The sequence below is a fragment of the Nicotiana tabacum genome, chromosome 16 (assembly GCF_000715075.1).
Source record: "Nicotiana tabacum cultivar K326 chromosome 16, ASM71507v2, whole genome shotgun sequence".
Taxonomy (NCBI): domain Eukaryota; kingdom Viridiplantae; phylum Streptophyta; class Magnoliopsida; order Solanales; family Solanaceae; genus Nicotiana; species Nicotiana tabacum.
In genome coordinates this window covers 97,376,374-97,399,657 of record NC_134095.1, presented here as the reverse complement: position 1 = coordinate 97,399,657, position 23,284 = coordinate 97,376,374, and the positions used below count along the sequence as shown (strand labels likewise).

Below are 23,284 nucleotides of genomic sequence, written 5' to 3'. Positions count from 1 at the left end.
ATATATAAGAGAATATATATACATAAGATACAATATAATATACTACAAGAAAATATATTATGCTACAATATATACATAAGATACAATATATATACTACAAGAAAATATATTATGCGAATATATATACATAAGATACAATATATATACTACAAGAAAATATATAAGAGAATATATATACATAAGATACAATATAATATACTACAAGAAAATATATTATGCTACAATATATACATAATATACAATATATATACTACAAGAAAATATATTATTATGCGAATATATATACATAAGATACAATACATATACTAAAAGAAAATATATAAGAGAATATATATACATAAGATACAATATAATATACTTCAAGAAGTGATATTTATGCATGACAATTTAGTGTTTTACTATTGTTTTGTTATTTTCTTTTTCGTCAAGCACTTTAATAATTAGATATACATATATACTACATATTAATATAGCCATGATACTACAAGAAATTGTCTTAAAAAAAAAAAAAAAAACCCGCTAGGCCCGCGAAGCCCACGAGCCCGGCCCGTTAAGCACAGGACCATGTGGGCTTAGGCCCGTCACGGGCCGGTTCCACCCATTAGGCCCACGAAGACCGGGACCGCCAGGCCCGGGACCGCCAGAGCCCGGGACCGCGAGGCCCGGCCCGTTAGGCCCACTAAGGCCCGGGCCCGGGACAAAATACAGCATTATTAGCAAATCATACTCAAAACTCAGAATAGTCATTCTTGGATCGATATTTTAAGAAGATACACGTGAACGTGAAACAGAAAATGAAGAAACAAAGCCCTCTCACAAGCACACTAATTTTCATAACTTTGTTACATTAGTTGAAAAAGAAGAAAAATTTTCTAGTCTAAGATCACTCTGCAATATTCTGCACACTCTCCATCACGAACCAACACAATCTGCTTAGCAACGGTTTTTGTCCTGTAATGCAACAATAGCTTATTACAATTTATAATAGGCTAAAAAAACAAAGAAATAATAAGGGAAAACATAAGTTTCATCAAATGTCAATTACCAAAAATTATTGATCTGATTTTCTCACAAGAACTTCAAGTAAACCACAACAGTTCATCCATGAAGTTTTAGTCTGAGGGGTCATTCCAATAAGTGACTGCAAAAGTGACAGTAAAAGGAAAATTTGTAAATTCGTTAGTATGCCCTGAATTATCAATTCACTAATTTCAAGATTGCACTGAATTTAAAGGTACGAAATTATATATTGAACCCATCAAAGATTAAATTTTGGATCTGCCTTTATCTTCAATTTTAACTAGTTAGACAGAAAGGTGGATTCAGAATTTAAACTTGATAGGTTCGACCTTTAAGGTTCTTATAATTGAATTTTTAAAATTATGAGTTCAAATCTACTAATATTTATTGAAATTTCGTGAGTTTTCACAATATATTGAAATATTTGGTTGGAATGAACCCGTTGTCAAAGAGCTAATGAACGCATTACCTGATTCTCAGTGCTTCTAGGAGTTTGCTCGTGATCCCCATTATTAGCATTATCATTCGGATAGATTTTGGGCTCTGGAAATTTGACATATTTCTCTGTGTCTGCTGCTGATGACTCTCCTACATGTCCATCTGAAGTAGGCAATGAATCAGTTTCCTCAGTCCCATTTGTCTGCTTCTTGTGTAGTAAAGAGGACCATGTCTCAATCTTGCCTTCTACTTTATTAACCAAACCCTTTGCAGAATGTGTGAAGCCTTGTGCCAATGATACCACAGGGTTAACTACTGCTGATTCAATGGTAGCCTTGGTTTCATCAGAATTCAGCTTTTCCACCACCATTTTTTCTAGACTGTCCAATTCTTTTTTCAACAAGTCTGAACTCTGTTCGCCACCGGCGGCAGTAGCATCAGCAGGAGTTTCCTCGTTCGTGGTGGTTTCCAAATTCTGGCTTTCCTCTTGGTTGGAGAGTTTCTCAGATTCATCCATGTTCTCGCAGAAATCTTTCCTTAAATATTCTTGTTTTTTTTTTCTCTTTGGCTTATGATTTTAGTTCCCAAGAAAGTTGTGAACAAAGTGTCTTGATATAGGATCATGACTTAGTGTAGACGCAGATATTACTAAAATATAAATAAAATTAGTAATAACTTTTTAGGTTTAGGTGGATGACCATAAACATGTTACTAACAGTGGTATTAGTTGTCGACAGAGTAATGAGCTAAACGTGATCATAAGTTAGTGATACACAGATTACCAAGATACAATAATAGTAGTAGGTAATAGTTGTTTAAAAAAAGGAGGATGAGAATGTCATGGAGGACCAAAATAAAAAAAGATGAATGCCAAGTCAAAAAATGAGGTCTGCACGTCTAATTATTTAAAGGTTAAATTAGTGCTGGTCGGAGAAACGCGGTCCTGGTCGTCTTGGGGCCAGTCTGGCTATTTAGAGGCGAAAAGTACATGTTAATGATGAACAGGATCAATAAGGATTCATACCGTCGACTTCAACATGATTGAGGCAAATAATATTATTGTTGTATGTAGACCTAGATGACAACCTGGACATGGGAGACGGCCTGGACTGTAACAGCTAGCAGTAGGATAATCCAGCCCTGCACACTGTGGCAAATCTTTCACTTGATCTCCTCCATAGGTGGGCATCGGTCGGTTCAGTTGTGAATATTATCGGTTTGGTATATTGGTTATCAATTTATAAATATGATAAACCGATAAAATATCGGTTATCGATCGCTATTGGTTCGGTTATCAGTTTACACGATAAAATAACTCAATCTAGATTCTAAAGGGAAGAAGTAATGAAGGATAATGTGTACTGTATAAAGAATATGATAAACTTTCTTTATTATTGTAACCCTCTCAAAGAATATGATAAATCTTACAACATTGTTTCTCTATGTGTTGAATGACACATTTGGGAGGGTTACAACAGTAGATAGAGAATTGTGAAAACGGAAAAATTTATATACCTAAGGATAAAATCGTATTTTGATAAAGTTTATTGGGTTATCGGTTAAACCGTTAATAAAATTAGGCAAATCGAGACCCGAACTGATAGCCCAATAGTAAAATAACACTAAACCGTTAGCAAATTGTTAACCTAATAACCCGGTACCGATAACCCAATAAACTTTTTTCGGTTCGGTCTATCGCGTTTACCCGATATATGCCAAGCCCTAATCTGCTCTGCATTCCGGAAGCACAAACTAATTACACCAAAGCAAGAGCAGCAGTTGCCTAATCATTGTTACCATGCACATCATGTCAACAGCGTCATTCCTAAGACCAAGGATAATGCAAAATTTTAATGCTTCAAGAGCATCTTAATTGCAGCATCCTCATCACAATTCACAAACACCAAGTGTTCTCTTTATTTGTAACCAAAAAATCCCTAAGGGCCCACTGGTGTAGTTCGTTAATCAGTGGATAATGGACTCGCCCCTCTACAGGCCAACTGGTGCAGTACGTAACCTGATGGATAATAACTCACCCCTCTACCCTATTTCACTTAAATACCAGGCTTTATTTATGGCAAACTCAAACTCGTGATGCGCACCTAGCCCACACACGACATGCACGCTCTTATCATTGAACCAAAGCCCTAGGGGCAAGCACCAAGTGATATACCGTCTACATTTTCCTCAAGTTATATGTTGCTCAACTGATTAAGCCTCAAACTCCTGCAAGCTATTTGGACAAAGAGAAAAAGGTACCAACTGGATTCAAACACTACTTGTAATGGAAGTTCCTTTCCCTTTTCGAGTGTCCTTTCAAAAATATTTCAAGCAGGATGCAAAATAGGCTCCAGAATGCAAAAATCACAAACGCGTACCAGGCTGTTTATACCAGGCCAATTCAATGTAGGCAAATTATAGGCCACCCACTTTTGAGTTGAAACCAGATGTAAAGATTTGATCTGAGAATGACCTACAGAGTGCAAATACCAATTCATTGACTTTTGCTTGCCAAAACAACTATCTACATACAAAGAATGCAAAGCTATATAGGTCGGCAATATGTAAAATAAAATCAGCCCAATAGAAATTGAGTTCAATAGATGCAGTCAGACATGAAGGAAGGATCTTTTGAGCAACTAATAGGCAGAGGAAAATATGTGCACGGGGAGAAGTTTCTGTCACTAAAAGAAAGAGATGGCAGAAGAAAATGCAGAAAAGGTTATTTTGTCTGAGAATCTTGTAGAGAATTCGCATGAGATTGACAACTTTTGGTCTACTGCTATTGTATATGGGATGCCCCCCTTCTACATCAATGGAATATTATCTTACAAGATGTATAGAGATATGTTTCAATCACTAAGAGAAGCATAATATCCATGAATCATGATAACAAATGAAGATTGAAGCAGAGAGAAAGGGTTAATGAAGCATCCACAAAGAGAAAAAGACATCAATATCTAAATGATATTTCTAGGTCTTTAGTGTACTGTTTGTGTAAGGGGATTTCCCCAACATATCAAAAATGATTCCATGATGATTTGGGAACTACTAATGGACTAGATACAGACGTTATTTCTTCGGTTTCTCAAACTTATCAACCCTAATGCTGTCAATACTTCATAGCCCACATTTCACCTACATTTAGAAAAGCAAACCCAGCATCGCTAAACTTGTCGAGGCAGGACCATGAGCAGAAATTTTTAATCCTATTTCTGCAGTTAATCATAACATGGCAGCATTATTCACAAAGTCTAATATTCTCTAGCACTCCCATGTTTGCTCCATATAGAACTACTATGCCTCAATTCCATGTTTGCTCCGTGTGGAGGAAATAATACAATAGTAAAATGTTAAAATCGGACAAAAAATTCATGCTAATAATGTACAAGTACATCACCAGTTATTTTGACATTTCATCAGGCAGGTCAAATGTCAATTTCCAACAGCCGCTCGAAATTAAATAGCATCCTCTTACAAGAACCAATGTAGAGTAGAATCTCCCTCTTTGCCATATAAAGTGAAATTTTTAACAGCATATGCTGAAGAGGGGACAATCTGTCTGCTACATGCCTCAACCGCTAAAGGTTGTAAAACTACTAACAAGCTAGTTTGAAAAAAGCAGTCAAAACGGATTACAGCTCTTCATCCCTACTTATGAAATTGAAAGTCATCATAAATATCAAAATTCAAGATTGACATGATACTCACATCAAGAAAGACAATTAAAACACAGAAAAGCATGCCACAGAATCTCTAAACATCATTAAAGACTACAAGTGAGAGCTTTAAATAAAATAACATATCTTTGATTAACATAGAAGAGCCAGCTACTCACAGCAGGTCAGTAGTTGAACTACGGATTCCTTCAAAATCAAAATTGATAACAAAATAAATAGGAAAAGTAAAACAGGAGACTTCCGAAAGAGTCTGAGGGCAATGCCTGCTGAAGACTTCAGGATAGAAAGAATCAGCTGAAGCTTAGGTGATGCCCCCTGTTGAATACTCCAGGATAGTAGGGGTGTGGTATCAGAAAAACTCCTAATCGATTATTCTTATGCTCTCATCTTGTTTCTCTTACTCTTTGCGGACCCATCTTTCAGTTTTTTCCCAACCTCACTAGTCTTCTTATTCTTCTTTCCATCTTTCAAAGACAACTTACTCTTCTTCTGTTTCTCAGCACTTTTCAACTTCTTGGCCTTCTTCTCACCATTCAACTCACTCAGAACATCACCACGCTTCTCAGCATTTTTCAATTTTTTGGCTTTCTTCTCAGTTTTCCTCTTCTTTGCTTTCTCAACTCCATCATCCTCGCTCTCCTCGATATCTTCATCACTGTTGTCCTCTTCTGCATCATTGCAAACATTATCTGCAATAATACCAACATCATCATCACTCTCGGATTCATCCACACCAGTGTCAAAGTCCATATACCTAACTTCATGAATCCTCCCTTTATTCTTCTTCCCCTTCTTATTCCCTGACTCCTCATCAGCTTTCTTTTCACTCTCCTTAACCTCAACCAAACCACCACTCACTTCTTCTTCGGCTTGTTTCTCCTTAAACCCCTCAATCTTGAGCTTGATATCAGGCAAAGCTTGATACAAAGGCAATGCAAGAGAATCAGAAAGCCTCAAGTGCAAGCTCCTCACACCGCCCCATTTCTTGGGAACCACCTGAACAACACCCTTTATTGCTTCCACCACATTCTCCACAATCTGCTCACTCTCCATTGAAACCTTACCAACCCTCATCACACAACAAGTCCCAGTCCTCAAGTAAAACAACCCGGACCCACAAGCCCTCTCCACTTGCTCCTTCCAATTCTTGTGTGTCAAATCCAATGGCAAAGGCAGCTTCTTTTTCTTGAAAAATTGCTTCCCTAAAAGCTTAGGAAGCAAATGAACAATCCTCCTATCGACCAAGAAAAGGTCGTAAGAATCACAAAGCTTTCTTTTTGCTTCAAAGGGTTTGTAGTTAGTTTTAAGCTTCGAGAGCTTAATGACTTTACTGATGGGTATGTTTTGGGATTTGATGATCTTTTTGGCGGCGTCCGAAGTGAGTTTGGAATTGGGTCTGTCGTCGATAATGAGGCAGAGCTCGGAGGAGGAAGGATCGTGAATAGGGTTAGGGAAAGGGATTCTGAAAGCGTTGGTACGAGGCTTTGGTGGGATTTTCTTGAGAGTGAGGTTGAGGTAGATGAAGTCGTCTTGTGGGAGCAGTTGGGCTTTCTGGAGTTTGGACTGGGATTCTTTCCATTTGAGGAGGGCGCTCACTGCCTTCTCTATGGTGGCACGGCCGACCTTGGAGGCGGAGGGTGGCGGAGACTCCATTGGGGTTTTTGGGGTGAGAATGGAAGTGGTGATGAACAAGCTTCTTTTCCACCACCACCAACGCAACCTCCTCCGAACCTTGAAGGATTTATGAGATTTGTTAGAGATAATACATAGAATAATATGTAACTTGTATTTTGGCACATCTTCCTTAGTTTTTTTCCTTCTAATGGTGGTATTAGTACCTTGTTGTGCTCATTCCATTGGGGGAAGGATGACTAAGAAAGATATGTCATTTTTGGTAATAAAATTTATTGCTTCTACCCATGAGCTTCTTTTCGCAATATTTCTTTGTCTATACTTAGAATTATTTATATGCTACAATATATACATAATATACAATATATATACTACAAGAAAATATATTTATAAGATACAATATATACATAAGATACAATATATATACTACAAGAAAATATATTTATAAGCTACAATATATACATAAGATACAATATATATACTACAAGAAAATATATAAGAGAATATATATACATAAGATACAATATAATATACTACAAGCAAATATATAAGAGAATATATATACATAAGATACAATATAATATACTACAAGCAAATATATTATGCTACAATATATACATAATATACAATATATATACTACAAGAAAATATATTTATAAGCTACAATATATACATAATATACAATATATATACTACAAGAAAATATATAAGAGAATATATATACATAAGATACAATATAATATACTACAAGCAAATATATAAGAGAATATATATACATAAGATACAATATAATATACTACAAGCAAATATATTATGCTACAATATATACATAATATACAATATATATACTACAAGAAAATATATTTATAAGCTACAATATATACATAATATACAATATATATACTACAAGAAAATATATAAGAGAATATATATACATAAGATACAATATAATATACTACAAGAAAATATATTATGCTACAATATATACATAAGATACAATATATATACTACAAGAAAATATATTATGCGAATATATATACATAAGATACAATATATATACTACAAGAAAATATATAAGAGAATATATATACATAAGATACAATATAATATACTACAAGAAAATATATTATGCTACAATATATACATAATATACAATATATATACTACAAGAAAATATATTTATAAGCTACAATATATACATAAGATACAATATATATACTAAAAGAAAATATATAAGAGAATATATATACATAAGATACAATATAATATCAAGAAGTGATATTTATGCATGACAATTTAGTGTTTTACTATTGTTTTGTTATTTTCTTTTTCGTCAAGCACTTTAATAATTAGATATACATATATACTACATATTAATATAGCCATGATACTACAAGAAATTGTCTTAAAAAAAAAAAAAAAAAAAAACCCGCTAGGCCCGCGAAGCCCACGAGCCCGGCCCGTTAAGCACAGGACCATGTGGGCTTAGGCCCGTCACGGGCCGGTTCCACCCATTAGGCCCACGAAGACCGGGACCGCCAGGCCCGGGACCGCCAGAGCCCGGGACCACGAAGCCCGGGACCGCGAGGCCCGGCCCGTTAGGCCCACTAAGGCCCGGGCCCGGGACAAAATACAGCATTAATAAAGACTATGTATATTGTTCATTTAAACGGAAAAGGGTTAAAAATGCTTTAAAAATATACTTCATTTACCTATTAGGCTAAAAATATCCCTTTATTTATTTTTTGGTCCACTTATTCCCTTTAATCGTTAGGTCAATGCTGAATTAAAAATAATAATTATTTAAACAAAAAAATGGTCAAATATATCCATTTACTACTAGAAAAGGTTTAAATGTAACCCCCGTTATACTTTGAGTCGAAATATACCCTTGTCGTTATACTATTGGTTCAAATATACCCCTTTTCCGTTAAGTTTGTCCTAAGTAGACATTCAATCTTACGTGGCACTAACATTTGATGAGGTGTATGTCACATGACTCGCCACTTCAGCGCGCCTAACCCATTTTATCCCTCTCTTCTATTTCTTTTCCACGCCTAAAATTTTCTTCCTCTCCACTTACTGCTACCATGAAAAATATATTTCAAATTTTAGTCTTTTATATATGGATTAGGGGCGCTGAGGTGGCATGCCATGTGGCATTCACCTCATCAAATATTAGTGTCATGTAGGATTGGATGTCCATTTTGGACAAACTTAACAGAATAGAGGTATATTTGAACCAACTAGCTTTATGGTACGCGCTTTGCGCGTGTACTTGTATCAATGAATGCTAAATTTAGAAGATATAAATATTACTTCCTCTATTTTAATTTGCATAATATATTTTTCTTATTAAAATAAGATAGACAGATAGATAGATCCGTGTACATTTTTGTTGTTGTGCACAATACATATAGTTAAAATTAAACAAAGATCTAATGTTAATTGTTTTTAGTCCTTTTATATTTAAAAAAATATAGTTTTCGATTGGCGACTTTAAATAATTTTGATACATGGTTTTAACTTTGTGAGTTATTTCAATGTTAAATAATTTTGATACATGATTTTAACTTTGTGAGTTATAATTTTTTTTTCTATTTTTTTTTATGTCAAATATAAATAAAATTTACTGTCTTCATCTTTTAGAAAATACAATTCCACCAACCAGAACTTAGTTAATTTTGCTAGTAAACTCATGAGTTTATTGATTAGTGCAACTTCAGTACTAACATCTGTAACGGTAATCGTTTCATTTACCAATTGATGTGATTTCTGACATTGATCAATTATTTGTTTGATTGGAGTTACGTTCTTGTTGTTAAAATAAATGTTTCATATAATTAATAAGTTCACCATTTTTTACCTATTTAAATGCTCTTGATTACTAATAAATATTTCCTTTGTCTTAAACTATTTATCGTATTTCTATTACAAACACCTAAAGAAAATTTTATTTCAAAGGATTTTTTTAACTATTTAACCCTTATTATGTCATAAATATAATATCTCTTCGTTGAACATTTACTTAATTTATGTGCCATCTCCATCTTCAAGAACAATTACTACTAAGAATATAATAAAAACAAATTAGTTTGAAACAATTACTTCTAAAATGACAAATAATTTGAAATATCTATTTTTAGAATTACGATAAATAACTTGAGATGGAGGGAGTAGAAATTAATTCCCTTATATTAATTATATATTGGCTTATTTTAACTCTAATTCTCATCTAGCTTGACTTTTAGAATATCGATAGTACTTAGAAATAAAAAGAAGAATTAATAATAGTAGTTTTTTCTTCAAATTAAAAAGTAGTAATAGTTCGTCTCATTTTTTTTGCATTTAATGTCTAGAATCCCAATTTAATGCTTAGTGGTGAGACATTAATACTTTGAAATTTGAATTCCTAAAACGTATTTCAATGTCAGAATTAGTTCTTATATTTGGTCCTAAATATTAGGATTTTAAATTATAAAAGGAAAATTTTAGTTGATTTTAATATCTTAAATATTGGGATTTCCTATTATAATAACTAAAGTTTTAGTTGATTTTAAAATCCTAAATATTAGAAAATTAATAAAATGACTATTTTATTCATTGTGAACTCTATTTTTAAAGGGCAAAAAAGGCGAACGTCATTTCGCTAAGAGTCTTCGTGCTTTTAATATAGTATAGAAAGTATTACGGCAGGGATATATTTAGACCCAAAGTATAACAAAGAGTATATTTAAACATTCTCTCATAGTGCAGGGTGGTATATTTGGCCCTTTGCAAATTCCACGTGGCAACTTATTATTGATCGAAATTAAGAAAGACTCACCCATATCTACCCGTTTTTAGGACTAACCGACCCCAAACACTAACCCATCCCAAATAAAAAGTTGAACTAGAAAAAGGACGCCCCACTTCTATCTAACTCCAACTTATAAAAGGCCAATTTATAGGAAGACCAATAGATTTTAAAGCAGGAACATCGTACTTCAGTTCATATAGTAGAGGGATCCTAGATCTTCTTTGGCTTTTCTACTACAACAGCAGGAACTGCCTTAGCAATAGCATCCCGACCAGCATTCTTACAATCATATGGGTAGTCGTGCTTGTCAGAATAACGATGAGCCGCACATAAAAGATTCCCACACTTGCAATTGAATCTTGTTAAACCTACATGCTTGCGACAAGTAGTGCACCTAGTTGGGCCCTCTTTTGGCTTCACATCTGAACTCTGACCTGAGGATAAATCTGAAGATGCTCTTTGTCATTACTGCTAGAGTTTCCATTTACAATGTTGCGATTGATGTAGCTGCAAATTTAGTTTGTCTTGCTTCAGTATCATGTCCTTGTGACACTTGGAGCACATATTCATGGTGGCCGCACTACCAAAGAATCCACAGTTGTTGATGCAAAGGATGGGACCTTCTGGCGCTTGGTAGCCTGTCTCTTTGGAAGACTTCATTTTTTTGCAGCAGTTAATCAGGAGTAAGTTCCAACTTTTTATTCGGGTCGGGTTAGTGTTTGGGGCGGAATAGTCCAAAACGGGTAGATATGGGTGGGTCTTTTTAATAGGTTAGATGTTTTAATTTCAATCCATAAAAAGTTTTCACGTGGAATTTAAATAATTATTATTTTTAATTCAACATTGACCTAACGGTCAAAGGGCATAAGTGAACCAAAAAGGTGGATGTAGGGGTATTTTTAACCTAATAGGTGAATGAAGGATATTTTTAAACCTTTTCCAATAGTTTAAGGGCATTTTTAACCCTTCTCCGTTCATTTTAAAAAAAAATTGCACATTATAATATCGCTTCACAAGTGGAAGTAAACTTTTTTTTCATCCCCACCCTACCCAAACCCCTATTTTTTTTCTTTTTTCCTCCATCATAGAAAAACTATTGAAATGTAAATCAAACGTTAGACTACTTAATTCAAAATAATCTAAAATTGACCGAAAATGGTAGTGTAAGTTCTAAAGTTAACCAAAAATAATAGCATAAATTCTCCTTTTCTTATGATTCAGAAGTGCATAAATCTATATTATATTAAAAAGAGAGTAGTGAAACATCTATATTATATTAAAAGGAGAGTAGTGAAGCATGTGGTTAAGCCAAGTGGCAAGCTAAAATGAAGCCACTTGGCAATTTTAAGACAACATTAATTATTAAAAATTATAAATAGAAATATAATTAATGGAAGTAGTTTAATGAATCTTATACATAATCTAAATAGATCTTAGACAAATCTAATCTATATATCTATATTTATATGTATATTTGTATCTATATGTATATCTATATTTAGAAATTTAAAAGTTAATAACATACTTCTCATTATTTACTTTTACTTGTTTTGGCTACCCGCGTTGCGCGTGTACCTTGATAAATGAATATAAAAAAATCCTAAATATATAAGATAAAAAATATTTTTTTATATTGTAAAATTAATTATTAAAAAGGAAAAAACTATGGACATATTAACTTAGTTTAATTTGCATGTTGGTTCTGAGCAGTTAATTGTCTTAACCTAGATCATATGCTATAATATATATTAACTCGGAGTCGTCTTTTCTTTTTGGAGACTTTGTAGTTGTGTATCTTGAAATTTGTTTGCTTATCAATCCTTAAATATATTGCTCATGTATCGAAAGTCTATCTTATCATGATACCCTGTTTTTCTTCAAGTTTTAGTATTCGCTATGTAAATAATTCTCTCGACATGCTTTAGTCATATCAAATTAGGTTTTTTCCCTCGCTTCAAGTTCGCGCAAGTTTGAATTCATCTTTCATAAGAGTCACTTCATAATTTTTATAATTTGTGAAAATTAAGATATTTAAATAAACTATATAAGGTAAATTTAAACTCCTAAGTGTTAGGACTCCGTATCTAGATCAATTAAGGAACGATTTAATAAGTAAAATTTTAGTTGATTTTAAAGTCCTAAAATTTAGGAAAGTTACTTAAATTACGATTTTATCCAGCAGAAAATATGTTTTGGAAGGGTAAAAAAGGCGAACGAAATTTTGCTAAGGGTCTTCGTGCTTTAATATAGTATAGATATATTGATCCACTCCTAGATTTTCTTCTATATTAGCTAGAAATATGGAAGTGAAAAATTAATTAAAGATGAATTCAAACTTGCGCGAACTTGAAGCGAGGGAAAAAACCTAATTTGATATGATCTATGACTAATTATATTTTGGAGTATGTTAAAATATAAAATAAAATTAAAATTTATTTATGATATTAAAAATTTATTGAGTATAAAAATTAAATAAATTCAAGCAGCAAAATAAGATCTTACTCAATCTATCTATATTATATTAAAATGAGAGTAATGAAGCATGAGGTTAAGCCAAGTGGCGTATTGAGAAAAAGCCACTTGGCACTTTTATGAAATCTATCTGTTGGATTCTATTTGTATAACATTGAAAAAGTATTATTTGATATTCTTTTGTATCTAATTATTAATTGGATAAAAAAATCTGTTGGGAAAGAAAGATGAAATCGAGCTATCCGTGAACATATATTACCATATCTATATTATATTATATATAACTTCATGGTTTCCGTCAAAAAATTATTATTTGATGTTCTTTTGTATCTAATTAATAATTACTTTTTTTTGTGGGAATGAAATATGAAATAGAGCTGTCCGTGAACATATATAACCATATTCGGAGTAATATTACATATGACAAATATTCTGTTGAAATATGAAATTAATGCTTTGAGTTAATATGAGTAAGAGAAAAAGGTATGAAATATTCTGCTGACATAAAAATGGAAAGAAAAAATTCTTTCCATGTTATGGACCAAAGTCCAAAAATAAGTAAAAGAAAAAGATCATTGTGACATGACAATATATGATTACTCACACTTGCCATACAAAATTACAGGATCATCGATTTGTAATACTATTAAGGATTTCTTTTATGGTAGGCATCCTTTTTCGAGAAAGAATCAATTAAAATTTATTTTGTATCTTACACATTAATTTTAAGTTGAAATAATAACTCTATATTTAGTACAAGCTTTGTATCTGACCTTATTTGCGAATAATATACATTAATATAGGTATCATATACATTACTATAAGTATCTTTAATTAAATTTTATGTATAATTCAGTTATTGTACGTATTCTTTTTTAAGAAAGAATTAATTAAATAAATGTTTTGTCTTACATCTATATTATACTAAAGAAAATAGACTGAAAATTTTAAGAAAGAATTAATTAAACTAAAATATTCTTTTTTTAATGAACAAAGTAGAATCTTTTGGTCGTACACAACAAAAAGACGCAATTTCATCAAGCAGACCAATATATTATAATTATAGGTATTTTTTAGAGTGTTGGCTTGCCTAGCAAGTAGGTTAGACACCATCACAATCTTAAGAGAAATTATGGGTCGTGATAATATTGTGTTATTTAATGTTTAGCCCACTTTGTAAATATCATGCACCAATAATTAGTATATTATTCGAATGACCCTTTTTTCTTGCTTTGTTCTCTCTCTTTTCGCTATTATATCTCTTTTTCTATCATTCTAGTGATTCATCATATGAAATCATCTTTTTCTTTCTACTGAAAATGGCATTGAGATCAAAATAATAAGGTATTATGTGTAAGTTAATAATATATATATATATATATATATATATATATATATATATATATATATATAAACTAATATAAAAAGAAAATATAAAACTATTGAGAGAATAATCTCCCCCAAAATAAGACTTTTAATAATAATATCATGGATGCTATTGTGTTGTGTAAAATGAGAAAAATGAATACTCAATTTATAGAAGCGTAAAATATTTTTCTCCAAAAAAAAAAGTTAAATATTGAAGAGACTTTTTTTTAACAATAAAACCATTTCTAATCATGGTAGAAATCCGGAACCTAACAAATGACTCCAAATTATATGTTCCCTTAAATCCTCAAACACTTGAAGAGAAATAAATTTATCTGGCTTGGTGAACACAAATTATTTATATATATATATATTTCCCCTGTTTGAACCCTTAAAAATAGATTTCATACTAGGAAAAATAGTCATTTTAATTAATATTTAGGACTTTAAAAAATCGATTAAAATTTTGATTATTAGACTTTCCTTATTTGAACTTAAAGAATATCCTAAAATTTATGACTTTAAAATCACTTAAAATTTTGCCTCATATCTATATTTATTCTATACTATATTAAAAGCACGAAGGCCCTTAATGAAATATCGTTCGTCTTTTTACCCTTTTAAAATAGTCATTTTAATTAATATTTAGGACTTTAAAAAATCGATTAAAATTTTGATTATTAGACTTTCCTTATTTGAACTTAAAGAATATCCTAAAATTTATGACTTTAAAATCACTTAAAATTTTGCCTCATATCTATATTTATTCTATACTATATTAAAAGCACGAAGGCCCTTAATGAAATATCGTTCGTCTTTTTACCCTTTTAAAATAGCGTTCACACTAGACAAAATGGTCATTTGATTATTTTTCTATTTTTTAGAAGTTTAAAATTAACTCAAATTTTACTTATTAAGTCTTTGCTTATTTGAAATAGTTAAGAAATCGTTATATTTTGGGAATTTAGATTTATTAAAATTTTGCCTTATATAAATCTTACAATAAAATTATACATGCACATAGAACAACTATATCTCTGTCCTCTTTAAGGTTTGGCCAAACTTTAGTTTTGATATTTCGACGTTCGAGTTCCTAAAATAACGAAATATAAATATAAATCAACAAAGATGCTAATAAACAAAATTAAAAATATAAGATATTTAAGAGAATTAGTGAAAAAAATACAATTCACATTAAAAAGTTATCTTGAATATTGCATAGAGTTAGGGTCATGTGATGCATGTGTATCCTGTATTAATGAGCATAAACTTACAAGAATATCAAACAAATAATATTAAAAATATTTTTGAGTTATAAAATAAAACCAAGAAAATAAGTCGTAAGTTTCTAAAAATAACAAATATTAAATTGATAATCATGTTTAGCCAACTCCTTACACAAAGAAACCATTCTTTACAAAATTATGCAGTATTTTTGGGTTGTCCAACTCTAGTCCTAAAAAGGATAAACGGTCGATGTAAATATAATCCGGTCTAAAAGTTGGGAATCAAATCCCACAGATAACTAAGGCTTAGCTATATCTGTTTAATACCACTAAAAATACAAGTTTGAACAATTTTCTAAATTAAAAAGATTGAGATTTATTTTTCTAACTAATTAACTAGCAAATACTAGAAAGCGGTAAAATTATCAACTAACGAGGCAAAAGGTTGGAGACTAAATTAAGGAGGTCTAGAGTTATGATTTTCCCAATTGTCGGAATCCTGCTAGCTATGTTCCCTACAAATTTGTCAATGTATTCTCTACTGATCGTGAGTACTTTAGGTGTCGTAATTCTCTCTCGAGCAACTACAATAATTTAATAGACATATTCTTTCGAACTACACTAGTTGACTTTATCTAACCGCTCATTATGACCACGTCAAGACTTTGTTATTTCTAAACCTACCTTTAAACCCGCTGTATTGATTTCTCACATACGTTAGGAGTGACGTTATTCAACAATCACCTAAATATGTATCCTTTCTCAAGCAACACATAGTAAATAGGCACAGTCAATCGATGATCATTCAATCAACAACAATAAAGTGCTCGTTATTGCCTTGTTGATGGCCAATTATACAGGAGATCTTTTCAAGGACTATTGGCTCAGTGTTTATGGACATCAGATGTTGACTATGCGATGAGAGAATTTCATAAAGGAGTGTGCGGGAACCACTCCGGTGCAAACTCATTGGTTCTCAAATTGATAAGGGAAAGTTACTATTGGCCTCAATAGAGCAAGATGTGAGGGTATTTGTTCGAAGATGTGATAAATGTTAGTGTCGTTCATAATAGTACATCAATCGGTAGAACTTTTGCATTTGGTGATGTCACCATGGCCATTCATAAAATGGGAGATGGATATAGTTGGTCCCTTACCACAAGGACCCGGTAAGGTAAAATTTCTTTTGGTTTTAACTGACTATTTTTCTAAATGGGTTAAAGCAAGTGCTTACCAAAAGATCGAAGAACGAGAGGTGATTGATTTAATATGGGATCAGATCATCTGTTAGTTTGTAATACCAAAAGAAATCGCTAGTAACCGTGGGCCACAATTTATAGGTTCCAAAATCACAAAGCTTTTGGAAGGATTGAATAACAATCAGATCACATCTTCACCATACCACCCAAGTGCTAACGAACAAGTGTAGTCAATGAATAAGATAATAATTCAAAACCTTAAAAATAAGTTAGAAAATGCTAAAAAGGCAAATGGCCGGATGAGCCACTAGGTGTGTTGTGGGCATATCGAACAATTATGAAATCGAGCATGAGTGAAACACCATTTTAGCTAGTGTACGGTGTTGAAGATTTGATCCAGATGGAGATTGGGGAACCAACCCTAAGGTATTATCGAGCTAACAAGGAGGCAAATAATGAAGCATTGCTGATTAAACTGGATTTGCTTGAAGAACATCAGAATTCGGTGTATATGAGGATGGTGGCACAGAAGCAAAGAGTGGAAAGATATTACAACCGCAGAGCAAATCTTCGATATTTCAAAGTCGGGGATTTGATTCTGAGAAAGGTAACTCAAGGTACTCGGGAGGTTAATGTCGTGAAGCTAGGAATAACGTGGGAAGGACCTTACCGGATTTCAGCTTTAACTGGTAAATGTTCATATCAGTTGAAAATTTTAGATAGAGTTAAATTTCCAAGAAATTAAAACGTGGCTCAACCCAAAAGGTATTACTGCTGAAGATCCTTGCTGATATTGAAAGTATGTGGTGCAGTTTTTACCCTTTGTCAAGTTTTTGTCCTAATTGGCTTTTTTTGGCAAGATTTTTAATGAGTTAGCAATGAAAAACATACAACGAGGAAATGGTCATTAGTAATAGCAAGATCTCCAGTGTTAGAATTCTCATACTTAACATCTGAACGCTGGGGGAACTGCTTCATATCAAGGCACTAAAAGTGTCATGAAGACCGGGGACTGTTAGATCCGAGATCTATGTATTATCAAGCAAGACTGGGGACTGCATGATCCGCCCCGTATAAATAAATTTTACAAGTTAGCCACATGTATTGGTAACTTTAATTACTTAAGCAAATGAATGTTTACGTAAATGTACTTTTAACGATGGAAGGAATAAATCAAAGTTCTTTTATTTCTATCTTATTTCTTGTCCAAATGATATGTTAAATGATTTTCTGTTTGAAAGTTAGTTAAAATTTTAAATGCATGTGCCGGAATGAAGGGGATACATTCTCTTCAATAGCACCGTAAACATAAGGTCCATCTCTTATGAAACCCTCATAGTCAAAGGGTAGATTTCGGAAGTGTGAATGCCCGAGATCAAAAGCTATCAGATGTAAAAAGAATTCTCGAGCTTTGTTAGTTAAAAAAAAGAATATTTCTTGCACAATACTTAAGCAAAAAATTTCTTTAATTACTTAAAGTGCCAAACTCAATAAAGAAGTTTTGGCATAATTACAAAAGAAAAGAAAAATATATACATCAATTATTTTTACTGCCAGACCCCGAAGGGAGAGAAGAGTCTTCGTTTTCCTTTTTAGGAGAAGGCTGTTCCACTTCCAGTTCAAGGTCTTCATCCTTTTTTTCTTGTTTTTCGGCTTCCTCTTTGGTTTTCGAATACTCGGAGCTAGTTTTCAAAGTGTCGGAGGCAACGGGCCGAACATGGTAGGTTCTCGAGAGCAGTTGTCTCAAATTCACGAGCCTTGGCAATGCAGTCATCCATGTTTGCAATGCCTTCTTTGGCCTCCTCCAAAGTCTTCCTCCTCATGTGATAAATGGTATAGGATTTTCGAAGAGGAAAGAATCTTCTTGGTCTGGAGTTTAGCTCGGAGTTTCTCAATTTTTGATTGGAGCTTCTCATTTTCGGCTTTCACAATACTGATCTTGGAATCAAGTTCAGTATTGGTTGTCGCATGAAGCTGGTTCTACTCCATGACCCTTTTGAGTCTTTCTTCCATTTTGTCTCTCTTCTCCTCGACGGAATTAGCCTCTTCGGTTTTCAAGCTTGCTTCCAAGTTGTTGATTTGATCCATAAACGCAAACTCACGCTCGACTGTTGCAACTATGGCATCATGCAGTTCATCCCACTTGGCCTTCGCCTCCTTAAGATCTTCATACAATTGAGTGGCTTTTTGGCTGCGGGCCATTTTATCTTGCTCGGATTGCTCTAATCGGGCTTTAATCTAGCCTATTTAAGCAACTTTTTCTTCCAACACCGAGAGGCACTCGACAAGCTGGTTCTATTCGGTCAGAAGTTGATTTCGGTCCGAACTAAGTTCCTCTTTATCCAAAATCAACCTTTCCAGGCTCTCGGAAGCAATAAGGTTAGCCTAAAAGGGTTAAAGCACGGTTATAAAGATGAAGTTTACCAAACAAAAAGGATAGAAATGAATGATAGATTGATACCTCAGCCGAATAGTGCATGCTGTTATTTATAAGGTACTCAGCAGAAAGGGAGTCCATTTTTCTTTTATCTTTTTTGTGGCCAACAACTTCAGATAGTTGGCAATCTCCACCGCTTGGAAAGTATGTGGCACTCATTCAAAACTGTGAGAATGACACTCTATCTTCTATTAGGGTTTTGATTGGGTGCCGGGTAAGTGTTCCCTAAGTTCCCCAAGTTTCCATTTTACAAGGCTTCTGGAGACTCGGGGAGAAGGCACCCTCACTAGAAGCGAGAGTGGCTTTAAGATCTCTCTTCCGGTCGAGGACATTTTACAAGGCTTCCTCTGGGTCATCGAGAACCTTTGGGGGAGGGGGGGGGAGGGCAAATGAAAGATCCTTTTGGAAGACCTATGTATTGCGAAAATGAGTCAGTAAATTGAGAAAAGTCATATTGAAAGACTGAAAAAAAGAAGGAAGAACTTTTACTTACCATGAATTTTGGTTTTTCAATTAGATCTGGGAACCATTTCTTTCCACCTTTGAGAGTCTAGTGTAAAAATGTCCAAAATTTTATGCACTCATTGAGCCAGGTTCTTAACATGTGGTGGTTCCCAATGAGTAGCTGAAAGTAGGAAAATAAGAAGTTAACGAAGGAGTAAAGTCTTTTCAAAACACGAAAAGAAAAAGATATCCAAAGACTTACGAAAAAAAGTTTCACGATTCAGGAATAACAGGTGCTGTTGTTGGGAGAATATCCCTGGTTGTGATGACAATGAACCATTTCATCCAGTCACGATCGTTGTCTTCATCAACACTAGTAAGGAGGGCGTGGTGGCCGCATTTTCTGAGCGTTAGCACATCGAAGATCTTCGGAGAGTAGAGGTTGATCATGTGTGCGAGAGTTAGGGTTTCTCCGGTCTTGGAGTACAATTTTCGGAGGCAACTCACCATATGCCATATTGATGGTCCTACTTGAGTTAAGCAAATTCTATAATGATGATAGAATTCTAAAATTATAGGGTCAATTTCTTTACCCAATCCCAAAGTGAAGGGGTATGTATAGACATACATGAACCCTGGTTTGGAGAAGGTGAAGCGAAGATTTCAATGTCTTTCAAATGAATATTTTGATGTATTTCCAATCACGATCTTTCTTCAAAACGGGAATGCTAGCAGGACATATGGAAGAAGGGTACCTGCGAACAGGCCAGTGTCTGTCGCTTTTGGGATTAATAAGTTCTTTTTGGACTTGAAGATCTAACTGGAGTCGAGTTGGAGAGGAATAATGGTATTAATGGTAGAAGGTTCAGATTCAACATCGACCTCCTTCGTTTTGTTCTTCTTAGGGCCTTCGCCAAAGAGAAAGCTAGAGTTTTCAAGGACATCGGTGTTAGAAGACATGTTGGTGGTAAGAAATTTGAGTAGTAAAATTGTATTGAGAAAGATGAATTTTGCAGTAGGCTTCCAAGGAGATGCAAAGAAGAAGAAGAGGATTTGTAAAAGTGAAGGATAAAAGTGATGGGTAGTGGATAAGTTTATAGACGGCAAAATTCGTAGTCATAATTACCTCAAAAACTGGCAGAAATATTTGCTGAATCACGGGATAACACGTGTTCGGGTCATCAAATTCGAGAAGATGCGTCCTTTCAAGTATCAAAAATTGTTCAGGAGCTTTCCCACCAAGAAAAAAGGTCTTATATACTTCCTGGTAACACTAAGTTATATCACCAAAAAGTAGGCGAACTATCTGTATGGGATAAAATTGATTAGTAACAATTGGACGAATGATGAGATGATACGTGGAACTGAAGACAGGTAAGATATGAGTCAATAAATAGTTGGCACCGGATACAGGCATGTGACTAGTGTTGGGTTAGTTCCGAAGGCATGAAAACCTATGACAAAGATTTAAAAGAAAGACAACGGTTGGGAAAGACAACATTCAGTGAACAACCGTTACAAAAAATCTCTGTATTAATAGCGAACTGTTATGCAACCATCAATGATGGTTTTATTTTCATTTAAGAGGAGTTTGATTTGGGATCTTATCTCCCAAAATAAGCTATAAATAGAAGAATTAGATCCATTATAGGACACAAAAAATCATCTGAACCCAAAGGCTACAATTTGCTCTCATTTTATAAAATTATTTGCTTTTGTCGTTCTTAAAATTGTTCTTATTACCGCTTCCGGAGAGGCTCATCATACAACCAGGCTTATATTTCATTTGAGTTATTTTCATAATCTTGATTTTATTCTTATCTATTTCATATTTTTGGATCAAGTTAATTCACGTGTCTATAAACCATGTTACAAATTCAACTATATTATTTTACGAGTAAATAATATCATTTTAGAAACTATAGTAGTTAATAAAATATTTTTCTACGTGAATTTGGGAGATAATTGTAATTTATCATCATCATATATTCATAAGTTGCAAAAAATTCTTGAATGCATCTTTTGTCATTCTAATTAGGGGTTTACATGGACTGGGTTGGTTCGGATTTTTTTGTTACATGAATATTATTTCAGTCTTACTTTGTTAAACTTTTTATAAGTAAATATATGTTTAGTAAAAATTGACAAACATATGATCTATTAAAATATTTTTATGGTAGAATTTTGTTAATAACACATAGTTATTTTTTTGGTCGTCTAACAATAATTTTTCATTGATGTATACTTTCAAGCTTAAACGAATTTAATAATTAAACATAAAAATTAATATGATACCTAATTAATGATAAATTCTACTTAATTTTACATTATCGAAATAGCACTTCAAATTCGAAAAAGATATAAGAATTTAATAAATCTTGACATATGAATATGGAAGAACAAAAAAATTGACGCATTTCAGTAACACTTGTCACACCTCCTTTTTCCGCCCCCGCGAGGGGCGTAGGGAGTTTTTCCCAATTAAAGGACAATCGAAACGGGATTTGTTTATTTATTTCAGAGTCCCCACTTGGGAGATTTAGGGTGTCCCAAGTCACCAATTTTAATCCCGAATCGAGGAAAAGAATGACTCCATATTACAGTCTGCGTATCAGAAATCTGGATAAGGAATTCTGTTAACCCGGGAGAAGGTGTTAGGCATTCCCGAGTTCCGTGGTTCTAGCACGGTCGCTCAACTGTCATATTCGGCTTGATTATCTGATTTAATACATATTGAACCTATGTGTGAATTTTAACTTTTAACCGCTTTTGTCATTTACTGTTATTTTTATCAAGGAATTGCAACGTTGTGAAAATGTATCTCAAACCGCGTCACAATCAATGTACCCGTGGTCGTTGACACACTTTGACTCCATTGAGATTTGGATTTGGGTCACATAAATGTGCACCCGAGTTTAAGAAAATTAAATTATTAGAGGCGCACCTAAAGCGACTAACGTATCATTTACTTTGGGTAGAGCCGTGAAATTTTGCTAAACGGTCCATCCCGAAGTCTAAACAATTTTTTTAAAAAACAAATATTTACTGAGGGCCCCGCAATTTTGTATTTTTATTCGGCGAGGCTCATCTCATTCTTATTTTTTAAAGGAATTTGCAACGTCATAGACACGCATCTCGAACCACGTCACAATCAATGTACCCGTGATTAGAGACACATTTCGACTCCGTTGAAATTTGGATTTGGGTCACATAAATGTGCACCCGAGTTTAAGAAGGTAAGATTTATTAAGGCGCGCCCTAAAGAGACTAACGTATTGTTATTTTAGGATGAGGCCGTGAAGGTTCATTAAACGGCCAAATCCAAAGTCTAGTCGATGGTTATGTATTTATTGAGGGCCCCAGCGATGTGTGATTTATTTGGCGAGGCTCGTCTCATTTTATTTTTTAAGGATAAACCTACAGTGACTACATTTCTTCTATTAAGTTTGTCTCTAAAATAAAAGAAAATCTCTTAATTAATTACATGCTGAAAAGTCGAACTTATTAGTTATTAGTTTACGGCTAATGCAAATGGAAAATTGCAATCGACTTTGTACAAAGAGAGATTG

At 33.4% G+C, this 23,284-nt stretch overlaps 1 protein-coding gene across 1 annotated transcript; it reads right to left on the bottom strand.

The window, feature by feature from the left end:
* Nucleotides 1-724: 724 nt before the first annotated feature.
* LOC107786707 (putative ribosome biogenesis protein C8F11.04) lies at nt 725-6,811 on the bottom strand. The gene is made up of 3 exons (XM_016608225.2): nt 1,490-6,811; nt 1,046-1,141; nt 725-951 (listed from the first exon to the last, which is right to left on the bottom strand). The coding sequence occupies exon 1, from the start codon at nt 6,789-6,791 to the stop codon at nt 5,514-5,516; it is 1,278 nt and encodes a 425-aa protein (XP_016463711.2). The 5' UTR covers nt 6,792-6,811; the 3' UTR covers nt 725-951; nt 1,046-1,141; nt 1,490-5,513.
* Between the last annotated feature and the right edge of the window lie 16,473 nt (nt 6,812-23,284).

What these genes read in the sequence shown, in the direction of transcription:
- LOC107786707 (XM_016608225.2), bottom strand. Translation starts at nt 6,791, where the DNA reads ATGGAGTCTCCGCCACCCTCCGCCTCCAAGGTCGGCCGTGCCACCATA.